The sequence below is a fragment of the Epinephelus moara genome, chromosome 2 (genome assembly GCF_006386435.1).
Source record: "Epinephelus moara isolate mb chromosome 2, YSFRI_EMoa_1.0, whole genome shotgun sequence".
NCBI lineage: Eukaryota > Metazoa > Chordata > Actinopteri > Perciformes > Serranidae > Epinephelus > Epinephelus moara.
In genome coordinates, this window is record NC_065507.1 from 22,899,906 (window position 1) to 22,922,233 (window position 22,328).

The 22,328-nt window shown below is 42.8% G+C and overlaps 2 protein-coding genes across 2 annotated transcripts in view; one reads left to right on the top strand and one right to left on the bottom strand.

Moving 5' to 3' along the window:
- The window catches only part of LOC126408529 (SH2B adapter protein 2), a 34,725-nt gene extending 17,275 nt beyond the window's left edge, over positions 1 to 17,450 (top strand). Inside the window, exons 2-9 of the mRNA XM_050074137.1 lie at positions 3 to 954; positions 6,844 to 6,945; positions 7,154 to 7,245; positions 7,630 to 7,730; positions 7,830 to 7,991; positions 8,079 to 8,281; positions 10,601 to 10,775; positions 13,275 to 17,450. Of these exons, the coding sequence (XP_049930094.1) occupies positions 34 to 954; positions 6,844 to 6,945; positions 7,154 to 7,245; positions 7,630 to 7,730; positions 7,830 to 7,991; positions 8,079 to 8,281; positions 10,601 to 10,775; positions 13,275 to 13,609 (2,091 nt within the window). The 5' untranslated portion in view covers positions 3 to 33 and the 3' untranslated portion in view covers positions 13,610 to 17,450. The remainder of the gene's footprint in view (positions 1 to 2; positions 955 to 6,843; positions 6,946 to 7,153; positions 7,246 to 7,629; positions 7,731 to 7,829; positions 7,992 to 8,078; positions 8,282 to 10,600; positions 10,776 to 13,274) is intronic.
- A 133-nt stretch (positions 17,451 to 17,583) lies between these two features.
- dnajc30b (DnaJ (Hsp40) homolog, subfamily C, member 30b) lies at positions 17,584 to 22,305 on the bottom strand. Its single transcript, XM_050074165.1, has one exon. The coding sequence runs from the start codon at positions 21,386 to 21,388 to the stop codon at positions 20,225 to 20,227; it is 1,164 nt and encodes a 387-aa protein (XP_049930122.1). The 5' UTR covers positions 21,389 to 22,305; the 3' UTR covers positions 17,584 to 20,224.
- Positions 22,306 to 22,328: the final 23 nt, after the last annotated feature.

Genomic DNA, 22,328 nt, shown 5'->3' on the forward strand with positions numbered 1-22,328 from the left:
AGCCTCTCCTCGGTGGGTTGGCATGGCCCAGTGATGAACGGAGCGGTGGTGCCTGGTAGCCCGGAGCTCTCCTCCTCGTGCCCACTGCCAGACTGGCGAGAGTTCTGTGAGCTCCATGCTCGAGCCTCTGCTGCAGACTTCGCTGACAAGTTCCAGCGCTTCCTGTCGGAGAACCCGTGCTACGACTCACCTGGCGCTGATGCCAGCTTCTCACAGCACTTTGCCCACCACTTCTTGGAGTGCTTCTCTGCAGCACTGACCCAGGCCAGGGAGAACCAGGCGTCCTCTCCAGGGGAGGACGGCTCCAACGCAGCACCCAAGTACAGCATTGTTCCTTTCCTGGGAATCCAGGGCTGCCCGCTGTCCTACGGTCACGACCTTTACCAGAGACGCAAGGACGCCGGGGCTTCAAGTGAATCCCTGGACAGCATGGACAGTGGAGGGGGAGGGATAGATGGGGGAGGCAGTGGCACCACCGCCTCCCGAGGCCCCCAGCAGACTCACAAGGTGTCCGCTCTGGGGCAGTCCCGCAGCTCTGAGGACGTTTCAGTCAGTCACCCAAAGGCTCGCTTCAAGAAGGGCTTCTCCCTGAGAAACATGAGCCTGTGTGTGGTGGATGGGGTGAAGGAGATGTGGCACAGACGGGCCTCCCCTGAACCCGACGGTCCCTCTGGAGCCAGAAGGCCTAACGGGGGAGGAGGGGGAGGTGGAGGAGGAGGGGAGGCTGCAGGGGGAGAGAAGTGGTCCCAAAAGCTGCGGCTTCCCAGGGGCTCCCAGGGCCACAAGGCTGAGATGCTGGAGATCCAGAGGGAGGGAGCGCTGAGATACATGGTGGCTGATGACACAAACTGTATGGGCGCTGCACAGTGGCAGAAGTGCCGCCTGCTGCTGAGGAAGACAAAGAGGGACGAAGGAGGCGAGAGGTTCCTGCTGGAGTTCTACGTACCACCCAAGGTACAGAAACACACACAGACATGGAGTAGAATTAGGCAGAAAACATGGATGTCATGCTGAAACGATTAGCTGTTTAACTAACGACCCCTGCCTGCCAACAACACAAACAGATAAACAATCAAATTATTGTCTGTGACATTCATAATCTTTACAGAAAACTAGATAAGATGCAGACCAAAAACATTCACAGCAGAGTCCATTTCTTTACCCAGATCACTTGAAAACGATCCACAAATCTTGTTAAACTTTTCACCAGAGCCACTTCTATCACAGCAAAGTTTTTTTCCAGGTGCAGCGAGGAAGTCATTATGTCTAGCCAGTGTTTAAAAGCAGGCAGACAAGTGCATTTCCACCTCGCCGAGACAAGTCTAATTGAACATTAGACGTAAAGATTGATTGAAAACATGATCAACACATTAATGATTCATGAATTTCTTTTATTGCAGCCTTTCATGAATCAAAGATAAAAAAATCCAGCCTGATAATCCAACCTCTCTGACCCTGAGTGAAGTCGAACCACACACACTCTCATGTGCGTGCATGCACACATCGTCTATATGGGATATCCAGATCATTGCCCCTGACCTTAAGAAGGCCATGAGGCTGTGCAGCTGAGTGTGTGTAAATCTGCCACTGTCCTTTGATCATGGCTGGTGGGAATGTGGGGATAAGCCTGTGGAGAGCGGGGAGAGGGGTAAGGACAGGTGGGAGGCAAGCGTGGGAGGGGGGGATGAAGGAGCTGAGAACCGGAGACTGTGAGAGAGAGAGAGAGAGAAAGAGAGAGAGAGAGAGGAAGCTGTTACATTGATTTCTGTAAGAGGGAGCGGTTCACAAAGATTCCCTTTCATGTGCAAAAAATAAATATTGATTGGTTCCTCGTCTCTGGCTGCAGTGACAAACTGAAAACAGGAACCGAAATAGTTTTTGTGAGTCACTCAAAAAACTCTGCCAAACTCCGAGAGAGGGCCACAAGGGGAACGTATAAAATGAAACTTAATAATTGTGCTTCAGCAGCTTCATCTGTTACATTCTATTAACGTCCACACGTGGGAAAATTATTATCAGCTGAGATTAGAGGAAACTTCAGAGCAGCGGTTACAGCTGAAGTGACACATTAATTAAACACAGACATCTCGACAGGCCTGCCCGGCAGACACTCTGACTTGTTTTATCACTGCCGTCTTATTCAGGTCTTACAAATCATAACAGTGCAGAGTCAACAGTGTCAGAAAGATAAACTGACTTATAAAATCTTACTCCTGGCCGCTCCTGGCTGACTGGCTGTGGCTCCGTCCCTGTCAGGGCCATCAATCTGCCGGCTGCTCGGTGTGGCAGCACACTGCAGCACGCTAACTGCCTGCATTATGACACAGCAGCAAGCCCAGAGCCGACCCACTCTCTGCTTTGCACCTCCCAAAGTACCATGCAATTACTGAGGACTAAGAGTAGCTGTAAGACATCACAGGAAGTGTTTGTTTTTGTAATAAAAAACAAGCAGCTCCAAACTTGCCTTAAAGGTTCAATGTGTAGGATTAAGAGGCATCTATAGGCAGATATGGTGTATGATATCTGTGTTCGTTTTAGTTTATAATCACCTGAAAATAAGAATCGTTGTGTTATCTTTACCTTAGAATGAGCCGGTTATATCAACATGTGAAGTGGGTCCTCTTTCAAGCAGTCTGCCATGTTGTTTCTACCGTAGCCCAGAACGGACAAACCAAACACCTGCTCTAGATAGGGCCATTCATGATTTGCGTCAGCTACTTTAGTTCTCCTACATGCTTGTTACACAGGAGAAGTTTCAGTTCTGCAACCTCACCACTAGATGCCGCTAAATCTGACACAGTGGACCTTTAAAATACTAAAAGGTACTAGTGATGTATTTTGCTTTTTTGGGACTATTTTTGCGGTTTGCTGTTGTTATTTAATTATTTTTCATGGATGATGGGCCCAAATGAAATGGAAAGTCATTATTGTGGACACTCCTAAATGTTACCTGTATTTACAGAAGGAAACACAAACAGTGGTTACTTTACTGGAGCAATTGGCACATTTTGTGCATTTGTTGGCATTTTTTAAATATGGTCTGAAGTCCCATCGTTACACCAATTCAGAACGAAATCCCTCTGTGTTTCTCATTTGGTTTGAGCATTGGCTTTATTTGTTTAAAGGGTCATTTTGTGACTTACCTCCAGTGGTATTTGTCCATTGCAGTTTTGATTTTATTCATCCAGGTTTTAAGATATCCTTCTCTGAGATTTCCTACTTGTTTAAACTAAAAAAAAAAGAGAAAAGAATTTAAAGCGGCAGTAATCAGTGTTTTTATATTAACAATAGATCAAATAATATGTGGGATCGCTTGTAGTGACAAACTCACAGACTATTATCACCAGCACTGAACTATATTGACTGGTTTGGTTTTATGCCCCCTAACTTTACAGGTTTGGTTAACTCTCGCCTATCTTTCAGCAAAAAAACAAACAAACGAAAGCAAAGATTTAGTGGAGTAATGGCATCCTGAGCAGAGAGTGAAGTCACGCTCCCTTTGTGCGTGTTGTCATCAGAGCTTCTCTGTTGTTGTAGACAGTGTGTCTGTGCATGCATGTGAGTCTTTGTGTGTGTTTCCTACTGGCTAAATCGCTGCCACTCTGCACTGCGGTCAGTTACTGCTGTTTTAGCGTTGATGGTGTCACCCTTCAGTCCCCCCCCAGGTTAACCACGTTAGCTCTGTAGGCACTGCCGCCATTGTTAACACTGTTAGATGCTAGCTGCTGGCTCAGCCACCTCCATGTTGAGAGCCATGTGCAAGCAATCCCAGCCTAGACTCTGACGCTTCATTCACATGGAATCAGGCATGAGAGGGCAGATGGACAACGTACATTTTGCTACCGTTTCCCTGGTTCCATGTGAACGCAACATTAATCATAGATATGCGCTGAATGTTGTACACTGCTCCTTTGAGAAACAGATATTTTCCTCAGGAGTTGGTGGAGACCAAAACAGAGCTAAAAGGAAGTGACTATTGGACTTTCAACATGAGTTCTAATGTTGCTGTGTGTCTGCTTAGTGTATAAATAGGCAACTGTTTGAGAGCCAATTCACCACATCAGAAAACCAAACTAACTTCACACCTATTTCCTGTAAGACTGTGAGAGCTGTGAGGTGGAGCACGAACAGTCATGTGCACTAGTTAACACTGGTTTACTCCGACTAAACATTTCAACAAACAGTGTTTTCCTAAACATTTCAACATACAGTAGTTCCCAGTAAGATTGGGCCTGTGTTTTCCGCAGTGAAGAGGTACAGGAAATGGTCAGATGGTTTAATACAGGAAGTGGTTTTTGACATCTGATCCAGAGAAAGGAATTGTGGGCGTGGATGGCAGCCAGCTGCACAGGCAGATCAAGATGAGAACAGTGTTGCTCCAGACAGATCAGCTGATAAGCCTCTGCCAGACCATCAGTCAGCCTCCTTCTCGCTCGGCCTCTCCTGACACACACACACACACACACATACACACGCAGCTCACCGCCTCAAACACTCATTGGATCTGTTAAGATTATCGTCTGGATCCAGAGGGCAAACTGAGGCCAGGATGTTTTCTGTGTTCACCCTCTTGTAAACTCTTATGTTTGTTATAGTCAGTCAGCAGGAATAATCGCTGTGAGAAATAACAGACTGCATAAAAACTGAGACATTTTTGCAGGTTGTGCAATCTTACCTTCTCTTATAATGTTGGCCTTGTTTTATTTTATGAGTTATTCAATCTCAGTAAACAGGAGGTTAGTTCATCGCTGCTAAGGTTGCGTTAATGATTCAGACTGTATGTTGCCCCTTAATTAGCATGTTAGGCTTAGGAGACGTTGGGTGTGTTTCACACTAAAGACAGATGGAGAAGTGTTAGTATTTAAACCTGCACCAGTAATTAAAAGCTCTATGTAGGGCTTTTTTATCCTAAAATATGAAATTTCTACTTTAACAAGAGCTGCAGGCTGTAATGAAGGATTTAATTTAACTTTGGACACTTGTAATTACTTATTCTGGATTTTAATGGTATAACAGTGGTGGAAAATCAGGGAAGCACATGTGCAAAATAACATGAAAGTATCAGAGGACTGCTGTTTTGACTAAATAAAGACATTTACACCATAAATGGATGCAGAGAGGTTCAAATTAGTGTATAGAAATTCACCAGAATGCAAGAAATACTGTGTTTGATGCTTAAAATTTTCTGGCAGAGGACTCCTAACCCCCCTTTTCTTTTCATATGTGTCCCCTCCCAATGCTGAAATGAAACCTATCCCCCTGTACCCTATTACATGTGTTTCTCAATCCACTGTGATTTGCAAGCACAAGCAGCACCCCTCAAAGTCCCTAAGAACTTGTTTTTAAATCTTAGGTTTTTCCTGATAAAATCCTTTTTTTTGATTGAATAAGCAACGAAAATACAGTTAGGCATAAAACAACCGTAGTTATTATTTATCAATAGTGTAATTCAGAAATGCAGCTACTATGTAACTGCATCAAGACTGTGTTCTGATCAGATCTGTAATGCAGACTCACAAAATACACTCTAGGGTTTTTTTTGGCAACCCTACACATTGATCTTATGACTTTTTAGGGTCTCAGTCTTGAGGTCATACACCACATACCACTAGAAAAATATTAGTTTTTCACAGTTTGGTAGACCTGACTCAAATGCTTCAAAGCCTAAATTGTTGCCATGGTAATCAATGTCCAAATTAGAATTCGAATGCTTGGTTTTTCTATACCATTACCCCAAGAATCCCAAATGGCCCATAAATAAATAAATAGTTATCATCATAATTCACTGTGTATCAACATGAATTATTAGTTATTCTCAGTAAAGGACATTTAAATTTAGTGATAGGCCTAGTTTTAACTATGACAGTTTGACCACCTGTGACAGGCTTACAGATACGCGAGCAAGATGTTGAAAAAGTCTGGAATAATTTACAAATCAAATAATAATAATTTCAAAATTTACAAAGATGACACCCAAAAAGTCAACTGCCAGATATGCCAACGAAAACTGGCATAGCACAAATCTACAACCAACTTTGCAAATCAACTGAACACTGTCAGCAACAGCTTCGCGGTCTTGCAAATGAATGTTTTTTATCAAGCCAGAATGGCTAATATTACTGCGACCTGCATATGGACAAAGTGACAAACTGTCACGATATTTTAATTTTTTTAAAAAAAAATTCTGCAGCAGTTTACAAAGCAAAACATAAATTTTGATAAACAAAGTAATTTCTCCTGCTGTCCAAATTTTTTCACAATTTAAGAACCTTGTAGAACATTTTGGGAGAGATTAAGTGTACATATAAGCGCCATATGTTGGGGAGACTTGAGGAGGGATTAAAGACAAAAAAAAGAAAAGCAGTCATTATTAATTTTTTTAAATACAGTTTATTCATGAACATTTATTACATTCAGTAACTAAAGGAACAAAAGAAAAGTACTACACGGAAAAAAAACATGAGGTCATGGGCTGTTTACAAAGCCATGACAAGCTTTCCTAAATTAAAGTAGGGTGTCATATATGGTACATACAATAACCATATGGAGTCTGTCTCATTGGCTAAATAAACACACCATTTTCTCCACTGTTTTTCTTCCAATTCTTTTTGAAGTTATATGGAATAGGTCATCTGTTCCAGAGGATGTAAGTGTTGTCAAGGTATTTTAGATGCCACGACTGAAAACTGATGTGTCAAAAAATGCCCTCTCGTCTCTCATCACCTCCTCGAAGCTTTCATTAATCGCAAATATTTCCCAACGAGGCTTTGATGCCCTAAAACTGGTAATCAGGACAGCCCTGCAGTTTAGTTAAATGTGACATTTTATTCTGTTTCACTTCAGTCCTCAAAGCCCAAAGTGAGCATCCCTTTGTCAGCCATCGTGGAGGTGAGGACCACCATGCCGCTGGAAATGCCTGACAAGGACAACACTTTTGTTCTTAAGGTAGGAACTGCAACCATTTTACAACCACATTAACACAAGTGCACCTGCCGCAGACTCAGATACGACTGCTGTACAAAAACAGGTTGTTGGAAAATGAGCTAGCCCGTGCCCTTGGTGAGTTAAGACTGGATCTGTCCTGTTCTGTGCCCCAACGTGGTCCTTTGAACAGAGCTCAGTGTGTGATTGCAGTGTTTGGCTGCTTCCATAGGTGGAAAACGGGGGAGAGTACATCCTGGAAACCATCGACTCGCTGCAGAAAAACTCTTGGGTTGCTGACATCCAGGACTGCATAGACCCGGGGTAAACCACCAGATAAATATTTGCTGTTGGCTGTTGATGGGGAGAAGAGAGGAATGGAGGGATGGAGAGAGTTGGGAAGGGGGTTGGGAAGGGGAAAGGAGGGGAAACACACACAGTCATTAATCATCAAATTAGTGGAGTTTTTGACAGGTTGCTTTAGCACAAACATGGGTGAGCTCGCACCACGGACATTCCTCCTCAGTTTGCTGGTTAGTGGACGTTTGTCGGTGCAGCTCAGGACGTAAACAGAAAGATTATTTGTGTCCCTGTTTGTAGGATCTGGATGTGTGTTAGAGTCGTGTGTTAGGCCTCTGTGATGTTTGCACACGTGTGTGTATGTGTATATGTTCTTGCGGTTCTCCTGACCCGCCTGCTTGTGTACAGTGACAGTGGCGATGACATTGAGCTGGCGTCATGTCCTCACGGTCAGGCCTCTAAAGACTGCTCCATGGTGGCCTCTTGCAGCTGTGAGCTGCTGTCTGAGGGTAAGCAAAGACTCCTCTCCATTTTTTCCAGCACCTGTTACACAACATTAAAATCTTTTCATCCACATTAATGTATTAAATTATAAAAAATGTGTTTAGGTGTGTATCGTGCTCCTGAAAGGTCGTGTCCTACAGCCGCAGAGCATTACAGCGCCCCCTCAGTCCGTTGCAGGGAACCCCCCTTCACCCAGCACCCATCCCATATGCCTTTAGAGCGCTTTCTCCAGTCCCCTGAGGCCCAGGGCTCCAACTCCTCTGCAGGTAATAACACATACACTCAGTATGAACACTCAAAAACACAGAATAAATATTACAAATAGAGAAAACAGACCTCTGTTTTTTTTTTAGGTGGCATTGATGGAGCAAAAGAGTCAGATGGGGATGCCAGCCTGGCGGGTTACCCATGGTTCCATGGTACACTGTCCCGTGTGCGGGCGGCTCAGTTGGTGCTTGCAGGTGGGGCCAGAAGCCACGGGCTCTTTGTGATTCGTCAGAGTGAGACGCGACCGGGAGAGTACGTCCTCACCTTCAACTTTCAGGGCAAAGCCAAGGTAAGACGATGAGAGAGGAGAAGTAGCATTATGTTATATGATGGAGTCAAATTCACTTAAACAGTTGGTGGATAGTTATGTGTTGTAAACATGTAAATGATGAGACAATTTGTTAATGCACTGATCATTTAGTTTCAATTATGTTTATAAAATGTAAAAAAAAAAAAGAACAAAATGCCCATCACTAGTTTCCAGAGTCAAAACTTGTCTTCATTTGCTTATTTTGTTGAACCAACAATTAAAAAAAACAAATATATTAAATGAAAAAAGAAGAGAAGCTGGAACCAAAAAATGTTTGTTTTTTTTAGTTTTACCTGAAAAAAGCCTTAAAGGGATAGTGCACCCAAAATTGAAAATTCAGCCATTATCTACTCACCCATATGCCGAGGGAGGCTCAGGTGAAGTTTTAGAGAACACTTGTGGAGATCCAAGGGGAGAGGGGGTAGCAACACAACTCCACCTAATGCAGGCTGGGCGCCGCAGATTCAAACGTCCAAAAACACATAACTGAAACCACAAAATATCTCCATACTGCTCGTCCGTAGTGATCCAAGTGTCCTGAAGCTCCGACATAAAAAGTTGTTCGGAAAAACGTCATTTGAATTCTGTTTTTAGCTTCATTGTAGCCTGTAGCTCTAAATTGCTTACACGAGACCGTGAGACACCGCATTCATGTGTGTTGTGAGGACTCTAAAACCTGAGCCTCCATCGGCATATGGGTGAGTAGATAATGGCTGAATTTTCATTTTTGGAAATGAACCTGCTAGTGTATGCTCACTGTTTTACTCTGACTTAACTTAAGATCCAGGGGCCGGTTGCACATTATACCTTAAGTTAAGATTTTCTTTAAAGTCCTTGTTAAGGTTTCCTCATAAAAAAATCCTTTTCATGTTGTGTCTGACTTACCAATGCCATTTCTGTTTGTCATTGATGCTGCTTTGTTCTGTTCCTGGTGGGGTCTTTGCTGGTGTTCTCCCTGCCATAGGCTTTCCATGTCGGCACATGGAAGGGCAGGGAGATTTGCTCGCTCTGCCTCAGGCTTTCTGTGTAGGTATGAGGAAAGGCAGAGAGGCCCCAGAACAGAGCCATACCGCCAAATATAATACTGCAAATAGAAATACGTTTTTTTTTTTTTTTTTTTTTACTTGTGTTCCTGACTGAACTAACACACCCCGAGAAGAGTGTTCTGCGACCAGGAGAAGCCAACGGATACACTTGATTTTCCACTTAAGATTTGACTGAATTCATTTTTTTTGTTGCAAGTTCTTCCTACTATCATTTTTTGTTTTCTGGTATTTGGGGATCAAATCTACTTTGCAATTTGTACTTTCTATGATTGTATTCCTCCAGAAGTATAATCTTTTCCTCCTCTGACCAATATGGTTTCTTGTTTTCTTCTCTTCTGCCATTTTCTCACTATCTAACTGTAGGACAACTTTGTGAGACGATAACGGGCACCACAAGCTTGAGTCTAAGCAAACAAACAATCTCCATGAAAACATCTGTAAAATCTCTTTCAATACAGTAAATGAGTTAATGTTTTACCATAACAAAGGAAACCTTTCAAGGGATTCTGTGCAGTCCCTCAGCTAAGGAGAAATTAAGCCTGAAGTGTCATACTTAAGGGGAAAACTTGGTGTTTTGTGCAACTGGTTTCAGACTTTCAGGAGGTTTTCACTGGGAGACAGATTATTGGCAGAGGACTCTTCCCTTTTCAGACAGGTGATTAAAACTGGTAAAACCACTGAATAAAGCAGTTTCACGCTGTAGTTATATTTTGCCAATTTATCCCCCTATGTCCTACACACTGGACCATTAAATCACGAATTAACTTGTTGTTTCTACACTGAAATACAAGAATCTCTCCTCCCCGCTGCAGTTATATTCACTCACGCCTGTTCTTGTGACATTTTGGGTTTCAGCTCACAGCAGACCGCATTGTTCAGGCCCTGGAAAAGATGCAGTAATGTCAATGTTTTGTGTCCTTTTATGTAATACGATCTATCCACATTACATCCTGCCAGCCGGCAGTGTTGAGGAAGTGTCAGCTGCAGCCTCTTCCTCTGGTGTCAGTCTTGGCACTCTGTTGCTCTGCTCCCACAGCGAGACGCCTCTCAGATAATGTCCTGACTTCTGTCTTGGTTTGTCTGTTTTAGGCCTTCACTGTTTCTCACACTGCACTTCTCTGTCTCTCTGTGTCCTTTTCTTTCCTGACCCTCCCCTTTACCATCAATCTCACCCTCTTCCTTTGAATCTCAACCTCTTCTCTTCCTTGTTAATGTCTGGTCTACCTCTCCTCCCCTTCCTTCCCCTTCCCAGCACTTGCGTCTGTCGGTGAATGAGAATGGGCAGTGCCACGTCCACCACTTGTGGTTCCACACCGTGTCGGACATGTTGAGACACTTCCACGCCCACCCCATCCCACTCGAATCTGGAGGCTCTGCAGACATCACATTACGCTCCTATGTACAAGTGCAGCGAAGCTCCACTACAGGTACGCAGCACATGAATGAAAACTGCTCACATACCACGTTACAGACACCACAACCACACAGTCACAATAGTTTTAACTGAGGAGGTCATACACTCTTTTAATTTAACAGTCAAGACACTGTAAAGGCACATAACACGCAGAGGCCTGATATTTTTCCTTAAGGCCTAATACTCTACGGTTTGTTATACCCTGATGAGATGCTTAATTAGGGTATTATTAATAGCAGGTGTGCTGGAAAGGTCAAAGCATTCAGACTTAAGTTAAGGGTTCTGCACACACAATACAGATGTTTTCAAATATTCTGGCTGATGAGACCTCTGCTCAAAATGTCTGCTGTGAAAAAGTCCCGTTATGCCATTCAATCATTTCTCATAAAACGGACCTAGAAGTGTTCACACAGTATTTGCCAGTTTGCTTTTATGTATTACTTATTTATATTTTGTAAGAGTTTCTGATTACTATAGCCCCACCCAACACTGGATCTTTGAGATCAATATTAAATTAGAATTTGAAGAAAATGTAAATATGTTTTAAAGTCATATTTTTCACAGTCAAATATTTTTAAAAGGATAGTGACTGTGATATATACCGAGTGGGACATTTCTGTTACTTAGCGGAGCGGGAGTTGGAGTAGAGCCCAGCGGGGAGTGGAAGGATTTTGTGTTGAGCGAGGAGCGGCTATTTTTTTTAAAAGGTGGAGTGGAGCCTTATCTCTCGCTCCAATTTCGCTCCGGTCGCCCCACCCAGAATGCATCTTTGTACCTGTGCACACCCACACTATTTTCTTTCAGAACTATGGAGTTTAGAAAATAAACTGAGAAGAGAAGCAGCGCTACCTTGGAGAACGGTCCCTAACTGCGGGGAGAGGGCTTCCCCAGAGAATCTACCAAGCTCATGTTTTATTTGTGAATAGAAGATTACAGGTTAGGGTAGTACGACGCAGTTTTTTTGACCGCTCCGCTCACATGCTCTGACCGCTACTCATAACATTGTTTGAGTTTTAAGTGACTTTGTAACATTTAGAAGAATTAACGCATTCTTTTTCTTACAAATGAAAAGTTTAATCAACGAGAATAAAAAATACTTTTACTCATTTTAGTACACTCATACATTCATAGGTTTTGGTTGGCATTGGCTATTTTTGGAAACACATATAACGTACTGCCTACTACAACATACTCATGTAATGCATATTGCCGACTTAATGAAGGATTAAGTTTGCCATTACCAACAGATTTGTCATATTGAAGTATACCCAGGCAAGACACTCATGTCATGACTGTATAACCTGACTGACAGCTAGTATGACCCGCCCAGCGGCTTTCACATCTCTGAAAATGTTGCAGCAAATTTGCAAGCATTATTTCGATAAACTGAGCACATATTTGAAAGCAAAATAGTTCCTTTCTCGCCTTAAAATATATACAAACTTAATAAAGTGACATACTAACAGCTTTGAGCCTGGCTGAAGAGACAGTGTAAAAAGAGTATGTCCAGTAAGCTCACGTCTCCTCCTCAGAAATTATTGCTAATGTAGCATACATCTGGGTATTCCTCACGTAAGCAAAATCCACGTGCTATGCAATGTGAATGCATGAGATACTCAATTTTACATCGTACTTAGTATAAATAGCATGTTCGTATGCGATTATCAATAGTTTGTGGTGGCTAATGTTTGCAAACTTAAGCTAGATATTGCTTTGTAACTCACATTACTGAGTCAGTTCACTGACGTTATGGCTCCACTACTGCTACCTTAGTTATGCATACTCAGTCGCTTAAACAAAGACAAGCTAAAATTTAGTGAGTTCAAGACTTCCAGAGCTTGGAGGTAATTTGTCAGTGGTTTCAAAGAAACAAGTGTCTCAGTTGACGATCACTCCTCAGGTCACCAAAGGAAAATGGAGGGTGGTTAGAAACTTCCAGAAAGTTCGATGTGTTGATGGACAGCGGAGTTTGTCCTCATAGACGGAGGAAGCAGAGCTCAAACTCAGTCAACCTGCCCCCCTCCTCCATCCTAACACTGCTCCTGCCCTCTGCTCTCCTGGCATGGGATGAATGCCCTCCTGTACAGGAGAGTGAGGGGGCGATTATACCGCAGGAGTTTTGCATGCAGCCCGAGACTCCGGCCCCAACCCACCCTGGTGGCCACAAAGAGGCCCTCTGTTTCACCCCAACGCTGGACCTACACACACTCATGCACTCACTCCCATACACATACTTACATAGAGTGAGGGTTTGATTCAGGGTGTAAAAGGCTTCACTGATACACTGGTCAGGCGTGTCTTTGGCACCACTGTTGTCGGTGTTATTGCCCACCAAGAGAAAGCATAATAAAGGAGGCCCACACTGCCTGTGGTTACATGCTGTTCTGTGAAGGAGCCTGCTGCCAGCAGCTCTTTAGTGTAACCAACAATTATCAGCAGCGCAGATTAATCTGTATTATTAATATGTCTTCCATTAAAACGATTTCTTTCTTCTTCCCACAATCTGCTGCAGATGTGACCGTGCCTCCGGTCCTCACCCCACCCAGGGATGCAGGCTGCCGGACAGACTCAGCCCAGCCAGCTCTCCACCCTCCTGGAATCCCAGCGCCTGCAGGGCCTCCTCCTGATGCCCCGCTCTCCTCGAGCACCTCCTCGTCACCCACTGCCCTTCCCTCCCTCTCCCGCAGTGACCCAGGTACTGGAGGAGGAGTGGGTGGAGGGTTACAGAGCCGGAGCAACAGCTCTGAGCGCCTGCTGGAGGCCTCTAGTGGTGGATCTGAGGACTACCACGATGCTGATGGGACTCGCAGGGCCCGGGCAGTGGAGAACCAGTACTCTTTCTACTAAACACCACAGGGCAGGGTTCAGTCATGTATCGGAGGTGACATGGGACACTGTTCTGGTGATGAGAACTGTCCAAATCACTGGATCACCCACTGTTTTGTTTGTTTGTTTTTATTTCAAGGCAATTTCCTGTTTCTCTGATTTGAGAAGGGAGGTGGTGAGCAGTGTGTCCTCGCTGATAAATCCCTCAGGCTCTGCGTCCTCGCTTCAAACTCAGCTGTCAAGAATGTCAGTGAATAAAGAAACCAAAAGGCCACATGAGGAAACGGAGATTGTTAAGCTGGAGCGGAAGATGAAACATAGATGTAGAAACACAACATGGTGATATGAGTTTAGGTAGAGAAAGCAAGAGGAAGTCATCCAGCGGAGTCATATGGCTTTGATTCATCGCTTCTGACCACTTCCTGTTCGCCCATACCCACATATCCCTGGAAGCAGAGCCTGTGTCACCACCCCGCTGAAAGATTGAGAGTTTGAAATGACCCTGAAGAAACAGTCCCTCCCCTCAGAGCTCCTCAGAGCTCCTCTGAGCTCCCGGGAGCATCCCATTAATGTTTGTAAAGCTGCTTTGAGTCTGTCCCGGATATCCTCACTGTCCCTGCAGGGTTTCCCTACAAAGTCCTGCCCTGGGTCTCTGCTAACATCAGTACAGCAATCATGGGTGTGTTAGTGTTAGCTCAGAAAAGATTTTTGTTAAACGTGTACAGCCTAAAGGGTCTTAGTGCCTGACAATTACCTTGGACTTGAACGGACTGTTGCTCATAGCGACACGGAGGATGGTGTTGACATCTCGCATAATCACAGAAGCCCAAAAATCTATTGCAGGGGATTCCTTTACTGTCAGTTTCTGCTTAAAACACACTGAACATGCATATCTCTGCAAACTGTTTTGTTCTCACAGTGTTATCGACACACACACACACACACACACGCACACACACACACACACACACTGGTGGTCATATGTTGTGTTAAAAGTCAGTTTAAAATTGCTGAAACGGAAGTGAATATGGCAGGGCGGCTCCCATTTTGCTGTCATACCAGGTTATTTCTATGAGTGTGTGGTGGTGTATTAGAGTCCAAATATTTTTCAATGATCGGTGTGCTACAGTAGTGTTTCTAAAACATGGTTTTCGAGGTCCCTCCGTCTGGTGCTGGTTCTGTATCCGAGCTTATCATATCAATAACCTGTAGATTAGATATGCTGTTAATATAGGAGTTCACTTTGAAGTAATGCCTTGAAGATATAATTATACCAAATCCAGCATTTAGGCTATTGGAGGGACTGGGGACTTGTTTTTTAGAAAGGTGGCAGTATTGCGTACTGTTTGTGCGGCCTGGTGTGGACTGGAACGATACAGACAGTGTGGTAAAGGGCACTAGATGGCCATGCTTGGATGGGAAGATATGACATTGCTGCTTTGCTTTATGTTGACAGGGTAATGAGCTTTTTAAGTTAATGATCCAAAAGAAAAATACAGCTCACACAACAAAATACTCCTGTTACTGTAAGAAATAACTTCATGATCCGAGACATTCTTTATAACACAAAATATCAGTTAAAAAGAAATACTTAACCCACAAAAAAAAAACCCATAAACATTTGTATATCAATTACCCACCCAGTGTTATGTTGAATTTGTGAAGAAAACAGTTTTCCTGCCTCTATGGTGAACGAAGAATCCAAAAATGCATAAATTACAGATGAATTGAAGTAAATTGGAAGTGTTTAACAACAGCTGAACTATATCACAGCATTCATTTACAAACTCTCACACAACTTGTGCAGTGTAATCCAAGTCTCATTTGTCCTGTTGTATGCTCAGTACTCTCCAAACGCATGGATTTACGATATTACTATTTAAAAAAGGTCTACATACTAGTATCGCTTCTGGGCAAGCATGTCGATTGAACTCGACTTGTGCATTCGACTGTGCAGAGTTCAAACGCATGTGCTTACCCCAAGCTCCCAGGAAGTGCACCAGGCTTTGAAGTCAATTTTACATAGTGGCCAAAGAGTGGAATAACACTGGGTCGGTCATGTAATGCTCCGGGGCCCAACAAGACTTCCCCATAGACTTACAGTGGGAAAGAGATGTCTGTAAATCAGTGATACATAATCTGAGCATCATAACTTTGTCACAAAATGACTTGTTTCACTCTTTGGATTTGATCCATTTTGGCTGATAACATTTCAAAAGTCTAAAAGAGCCCAATGATTAAATTATTTAATCTTCATTCAAGTTAGCAGAAGCTTAACCAGAAGTGAGCCGCTCAACCAGGAGAAGTTGGTTGCTTAGCTCAGGAAAACCTGTAGTGCACTTGCTCCATTAGATGCCGTAGACCCGGGTAATTTTGCACCTGGAAGGGCAAAGTTTTTTTTGGCTTCATGCGCCACTGAACTGCTTTGATAGGAATAAACAAGGCCCCACCTCCAGCACTGTATCCAATTCTCTTTATACATCAATGGCTGTGGCATGAATAGCTACTTGTTCATGCGGGAGACTGTTTATGCAAATGTGTTTTAAATATTATGGTTTTAGCAAAATTCCACGTGTTTGGGAAGTACTGGGCGAACCACTGATAAATGAGACTTGGATTATACTGCACAAGTTGCGTGAGAGTTTGTAGACGGATGTTTTGATACAGTTTTGCTGTCGTTAAACACGCTGTCGTTAAACACGCCCTTCTTTTACTTAAATTCACCAAAAAATCTTTGCCTTTTTTTGGATTCTTTGTTCATCATGGAGGAAAACAAGAAAAGCAGTTTTCATTATGAATTCAGCGTAACAAAGGATGAGTAACTGACATACAAATGATCATTTTCTGGGTAAAGTATTCCTTTAAAGTAAAAGTTTGACATTTTGGAATGAGAAATGAGAAATCAATATTAAATTTCAAAGTTGTCCAAATGTTGTACGGATTAAACAAATCAGATATAACATGCTCATCAGTGAGCTTTAGGGGTGCTGGTAGGTGGATTTTGGACAGACTAGCTGAGGCTAGCTGTTTCTTGTCTTTGTGCTAAGCTAAATTAGCCGAACGCTAGCTGTAGTTTCACATCTACTGTATGAAAATTTGCATTTCCGAGGATATCAAAGGTATGACCTGTCTTACTCTGCCTCTCATTGGCTTATCATTGCATTCTTATCCTAACCCTTACCAGTCCCACTCCTCTTGCCTAAACCTAATCGAATAGTGGCTAGTACTAGCCAACCAGTACCAGGGAAGTAGGGCGGGTCCAGCATTTGCTATACTAGGAAATGTGCTTACTGTACAGGTATCAGAGTGCTTTTAATCTGCGCGTCCTTCTCAAAAGCATACTTACCAAAATGTCACACTTGTTTTGAAGCATTTAAGGCACAGTGAAAAGCGGGCACCTTTCAGCTACTGTATTTCAAACATATGCAAAACTTTTGTTCAGTTTGAAAAAACATATCAAGCGTCACCGTCTGTCTTTCCAAGCACGGCCATTTAACTTCGAAGGTGAAATTTCAGTTTCAGTCGAGGAGCGGACGGAGCAGTTCATGTGCCAATCTGAATCCTATTTTTGAAACATATTTATTCCTCAGCCGTTGTAAATTACATTTTTCCTATCGAGTCTTATTTATGTACAGTTGATTGATTCTTCTTGATGAAACATCCTCAGTGGACCCCGTCTGTTGCAAGAGCCCATCTCACATATCACAGATTGCTCATGCCTCCCTTTTATTTTCTTAACACTTCTTAAAAGCTAAATTTTTCTGTTGTCTGACTGAGTTTTGAAGAGTCTGTGCAATTTTGTACAAAGTGATGTACTTGACATACTACTTTATATTTCTGTGAATAAAATGTGAACAAACAATTGCACATCTGCTGCAGTTATTCTCGTTAATGTCACAATCTGGGAGTGCGGCCCGAAATGTTTGAGATCAAAGGCTCAGAGAAGTCAAGAGTTTACGTGTTACAAAAATAATCTGATGACGTACGCTATTTAAAGTGATGGAGCAGATAATTTGTCTCACTTCTATTTATTCATGTGTAGTAAATAAGAAAGTGTGGTTTTCTCTTGTTTCAGTTTATATTAAACTAAAAGAGGGTGAGCCATAATTAGGTCCCGATGCAAACACGCTTTGAGTAACGTTCACTTTCAGTTCATACATCACTATGAGATCATAGTGCAAAGTGTTTGACATGTTTTCATCACTTCAGCTAGACTGATAATTGAATCCCAGACATTTACCAGGCTTGATGTTTTTAATATGTAGCATCTTCAGGGAAATAAACAGACAGTCTGTCAGCAGCAGCAGCTCTCAGCAGGCTGAGACCTCCATAACATGCATTAATATCATCCCACACAGAGTTTAAACTCACTGAGCCCCTCAGGCCTCCGGCTCTAACTCAGAGATCATTTTCGATGTGCTCAGATGCCCTCTAGGGGTCAGAGCTGATAACGCTGCAGAAAAAAAGCAAAAGAAATGCTGTGTACTTGCAATAATGTATTTACTATAATAAGACACAGGAACATTAATCAAACTATTTTATTACAGCTGCTTAATACAGTTTTTCTTACACAAAATAATTTAACATGTGGCATCTTGTATGTACATACACCCCCCCAGAAAGGGGCATAACAGTGTAATGATTTCCTAATTATCTTAACAATTACACACTTCAAAGTCATTTTCTACATTACAGATGCAGTGTTCAGGGAAAGGCAAGGGAATTGTGCGTTGTTCAGCATGATACATATGATTTTTCCATCCTTGTGCAGAATTTGGATGAACAGAATTGAATTAGAGCTGCCAAAAAAGGTTATTTGGCTTTAGACTTGTCACTACTAACAGAGAGTGAATAAACTTTGTTCACACAGAAAACAACACAACTACTTGAACACTTGTTGATGGTAGAGTTGTTCTGATATCGACACCAGTATCTGGAATGCCTACGATACTGCCTACAGTGATGGATCAGGTATCGATCATGAGTCTATGCACCGATCTGATACCATGTTACTTATCAATACATATTGAAGTAGTTTCACATCCAAATAAAATGTCAGTTTCCAGGGAAATCAGTTCTTCCCTGCTCTAAAACAGCAGCCTACACAGCAAGTTGCGCTGTGCTAAAACTACTGTTTTAGAGAGAGAATTGATTTCTGGTAAAAAGTGTCACATTAGCAATTAGCATTAAGATGTCAAACTAGATAATTAAAAAAAGTTCTAACGCATTCATTCTCTGTATGTATTTATAAACAAATATTTCCAGTTTTACAAAGGGTTTAACCTGAGACATGCCATACAACAACGACAGCCTATCCCAGCTGACATTGGGCGAGAGGCAGGGTACACCCTGGACAGGTCGCCAGACTATCACAGGGTTGACACATAGAGACAGACAACTATTCACACTCACATTCACACCTACGGACAATTTAGAGTCACCAATTAACCTATTCCCAACCTGCATGTCTTTGGACTGTGGGAGGAAGCCGGAGTACCTGGAGAAAACCCACGCAAACTCCGCACAGAAGGGCTCCCACACCCGGATTGAACCAGGAACCCTCTTGCTGTGAGGCAGGAATAAATAATCTCACATCCTGCTGTGTGGTTTTAACATTTCCAGTTTCTACTTGACGTTATGGTGTTTTCATCATCCAGCATCCCTCTCTAGCCAAGTCTGTGTGTGTTAGGGCTGGGTATTGTTTAAAAAACAATACCAGTACAAGTCCCCTTAAAGTGATGAAGATACCAATAGACTTCATTTGATTCTTTTTTTACCTGCTTTATTCCACATACAATACGTGAATCAAAGCATTCGATTGCATAAAATGCCACCACCACTCATTTGGTGGCATCTCGGCATGCTAAACTGCCAACTCCATCAAATACACTGCGCCTGACTTCACCGCAGACTGTATGGGTTGTAGCTGCTGTGGTAATGAGCCAATCACACATTGAATCAAGTTGAAAAACGCTTGTGGTAGTTGGCTGTGAGGAAAACCACACACATTTTTTTTTCTAGATCTGGATACAGAAAGGATCGATGCAGGTATTGCTTGACCAGAGAAGTTTCCATATCACTTGGTACTGGGCTATTTCAGTCGATACCTTAAAGAAGTGATACTCAACTTACAGCCCGGGGGTCAAATCTGGCCTTCGATAAGGTCCAGATGGCCCCCCGATCAATTTCTAATTCACAATTAAAATACATTTTCTTTTTATAATATAAATACGGTGCCAGATTAGATCAGATCAGATCCCTGGACGAACCAAACTGAGCATTCCTGCCTTAAAGGTACTGAGTACCAATACCCAGCCCGAATGTGTGTAATGTTTGCTTATGCATTTTAGATCCCAGACATGAATAAATAAATAAAATGAATATGTTCAAGTTCCTCTCTGATACAGTCGGATTCTAAAGGGACACAGTACATGAATAACAAGCCTATTTAATGCTTCTAACAAATGAGACAGGCTTTGTTTACTTCTGCAGCACACTAAAAACAATCATCTTCAACTGTCTGAAACTGTGCAACACTTGCAAAACAGTCTGAGGTAGCACCCCCGCCCCCCTCCACCCCCCCTGAGAGTCATGACATGTAACCCCATGGGGGCTCGCCAGGTCGCTGCTTCTATTTCAGGACTTGTTGACACTGACAAAGAGTAAGCCTGCCATGGTCAGCAGCATCACCGCAGCCATCTCCAACATTTTCCCCTTCCTCCATATGTTGTAGTTCTCCCTCTTCTGCTCCTCCATGCGCTCCTTCCTGGCTTTCATGTCCCTCTCCCTCTGCAGCTGCTCCCCGTAGTGAGCCTGATAAAAGGCATCGAAATCAAACATGGTCCTCCCTCCAGTTTGGGAGAACTGCCTGGCTCTGTGGTGATGATGCTGCTGGTGCTGCTGTGGGGAGCCTGTGTGTCTGCTTTTGGTCTCTTTGGAGGATGGTCTCCCTGCACTTTGAACGTCTGCCCCGCTCAGAATACCATGGTCATACTTCCTCCTCAGGCTGATGTTGCCCAGCACTGTGTAGGCCTCGTTGATCTCAGAGAAGCGCTGAGTGGCCTCCTTGTTCCCTGGGTTCTTGTCAGGGTGGTAGATGAAGGACTGCTTGTAGTATGCTGTCTTGATCTGGGCCTGTGTGGCAGCGGGGGACACTCTGAGGAGGTCGTAATAGGACGTCCTGCTTCTGTATAGCAGAGGAGCATCTTTTGAGCTGCTGTCACTCCTCCAGCTGTAGCTTCTGCTTGCTGTAGATGCTCGCAGGGTGTCAGGATGTTGCTTCAGACGCCTCTGCCTCTCTGATCGCTGCTCTGCCAGAATGAAGATGACAGTGCAGAAGGCTCGCAGCTGCTTAGGGGACCTGAAGGTGTCAGGGTGGATGGAAACAGCTTCTCTGGTCCAGGGTGTCATCCTACCATGCAGCAGCTTCTCCTGGAGGAGAGGCTGCAGTCTCGCTGAGAGATACAGGGCTGCTGTATGTTGCAGGCTCTCACTGAAAAAACGGGATGAATCCAGCTCCAGAGACGTGGCACAGCGCAAAGTCCCATTTTCCTGTTGACTTTCACTTGATCTCACTCTGTAAAGTTTCTCTGGTCTGCACTGTGTTGCTGTGCTTCTTAAAACCGGCTGAACTTCACGTTGGTGACGTGTTGACTCCTCTTTTAACCGGCTGTCAGTGAAGGTACAGTTCACCAGCAGGGCCCCGGAACTCTCTCCGGCGCACACCGGTCGGCTCTGGCTGTTTCTGAGGGCGGAGAGCCGGTAAGCTCCGCTCCCCAGCCTCTGACCGACCTCTGCCATTTTACCGAGAACGGAGCCGTGAACGGGCCGGAAAACTGATGCGGCATCCGGATACGTCACACACAGAGTAGCCAATCAGAGTCAATGTTTACAGGAAGTTCTTATCACAGCCGACCAATCATATTACAGGTTTGTCATGACAAACTTTTATGACCGGCTTTTTCATTAAAAATAAATATACTATGGAAGATTTCCCAAAGAATACAATTTGATATTACCTTAACATTAAAAATGACACTGATCGATTTTTTTTAATATTATTATTTTGGGATTATACATATTTTGACGGTATATTTGGTAGTAACAGCCATGAAACTCAAGGACTAACCTCTCTAGATAAATATGTATCATATCATCACAATAATGGGTAAATATCATCAACAATCATTTATTTAAATGAATATTGTTGTGAAGAATGCAAAAAACAATATATCTACTAGGATGTGTAATACTGAATTGTTCTTAATAAAGTAATACTTCTACTACTACTACTACTACTACTACTACTGATAATAATAATAAAAGACAGGTAAGGACTCCTTTAAAATGAACAAACAAACAGACAAAAACACTTTCTTTAATTTGATGTCATCGAAGCCTTCTGGGAAAAAATATGTAGCCTATGGTTGGACACCAAAAATGTAATTGCTGATTTTGAATAAAGTGACATAATTTCTTTTTCTTTTCTTTGCAAAACAAAGAATTAGGGTAGATTTAATGTATGTACATAATGCAAAAATGTAAAGGAAGGAACATTTTCATCTTGCGAAAATTATTTTAAATGGTACTCAAGTGTAAAAATACCTCATGATTATGTAAACAGATGGCAGTAGCATATATACTGTATAATACAAAAAATGTATAATACCTCCTAATTAATTAAATCTACAACGCATGTTTTTAAAACCTTGACTATGATTTATGTATTTTATTTATTAAT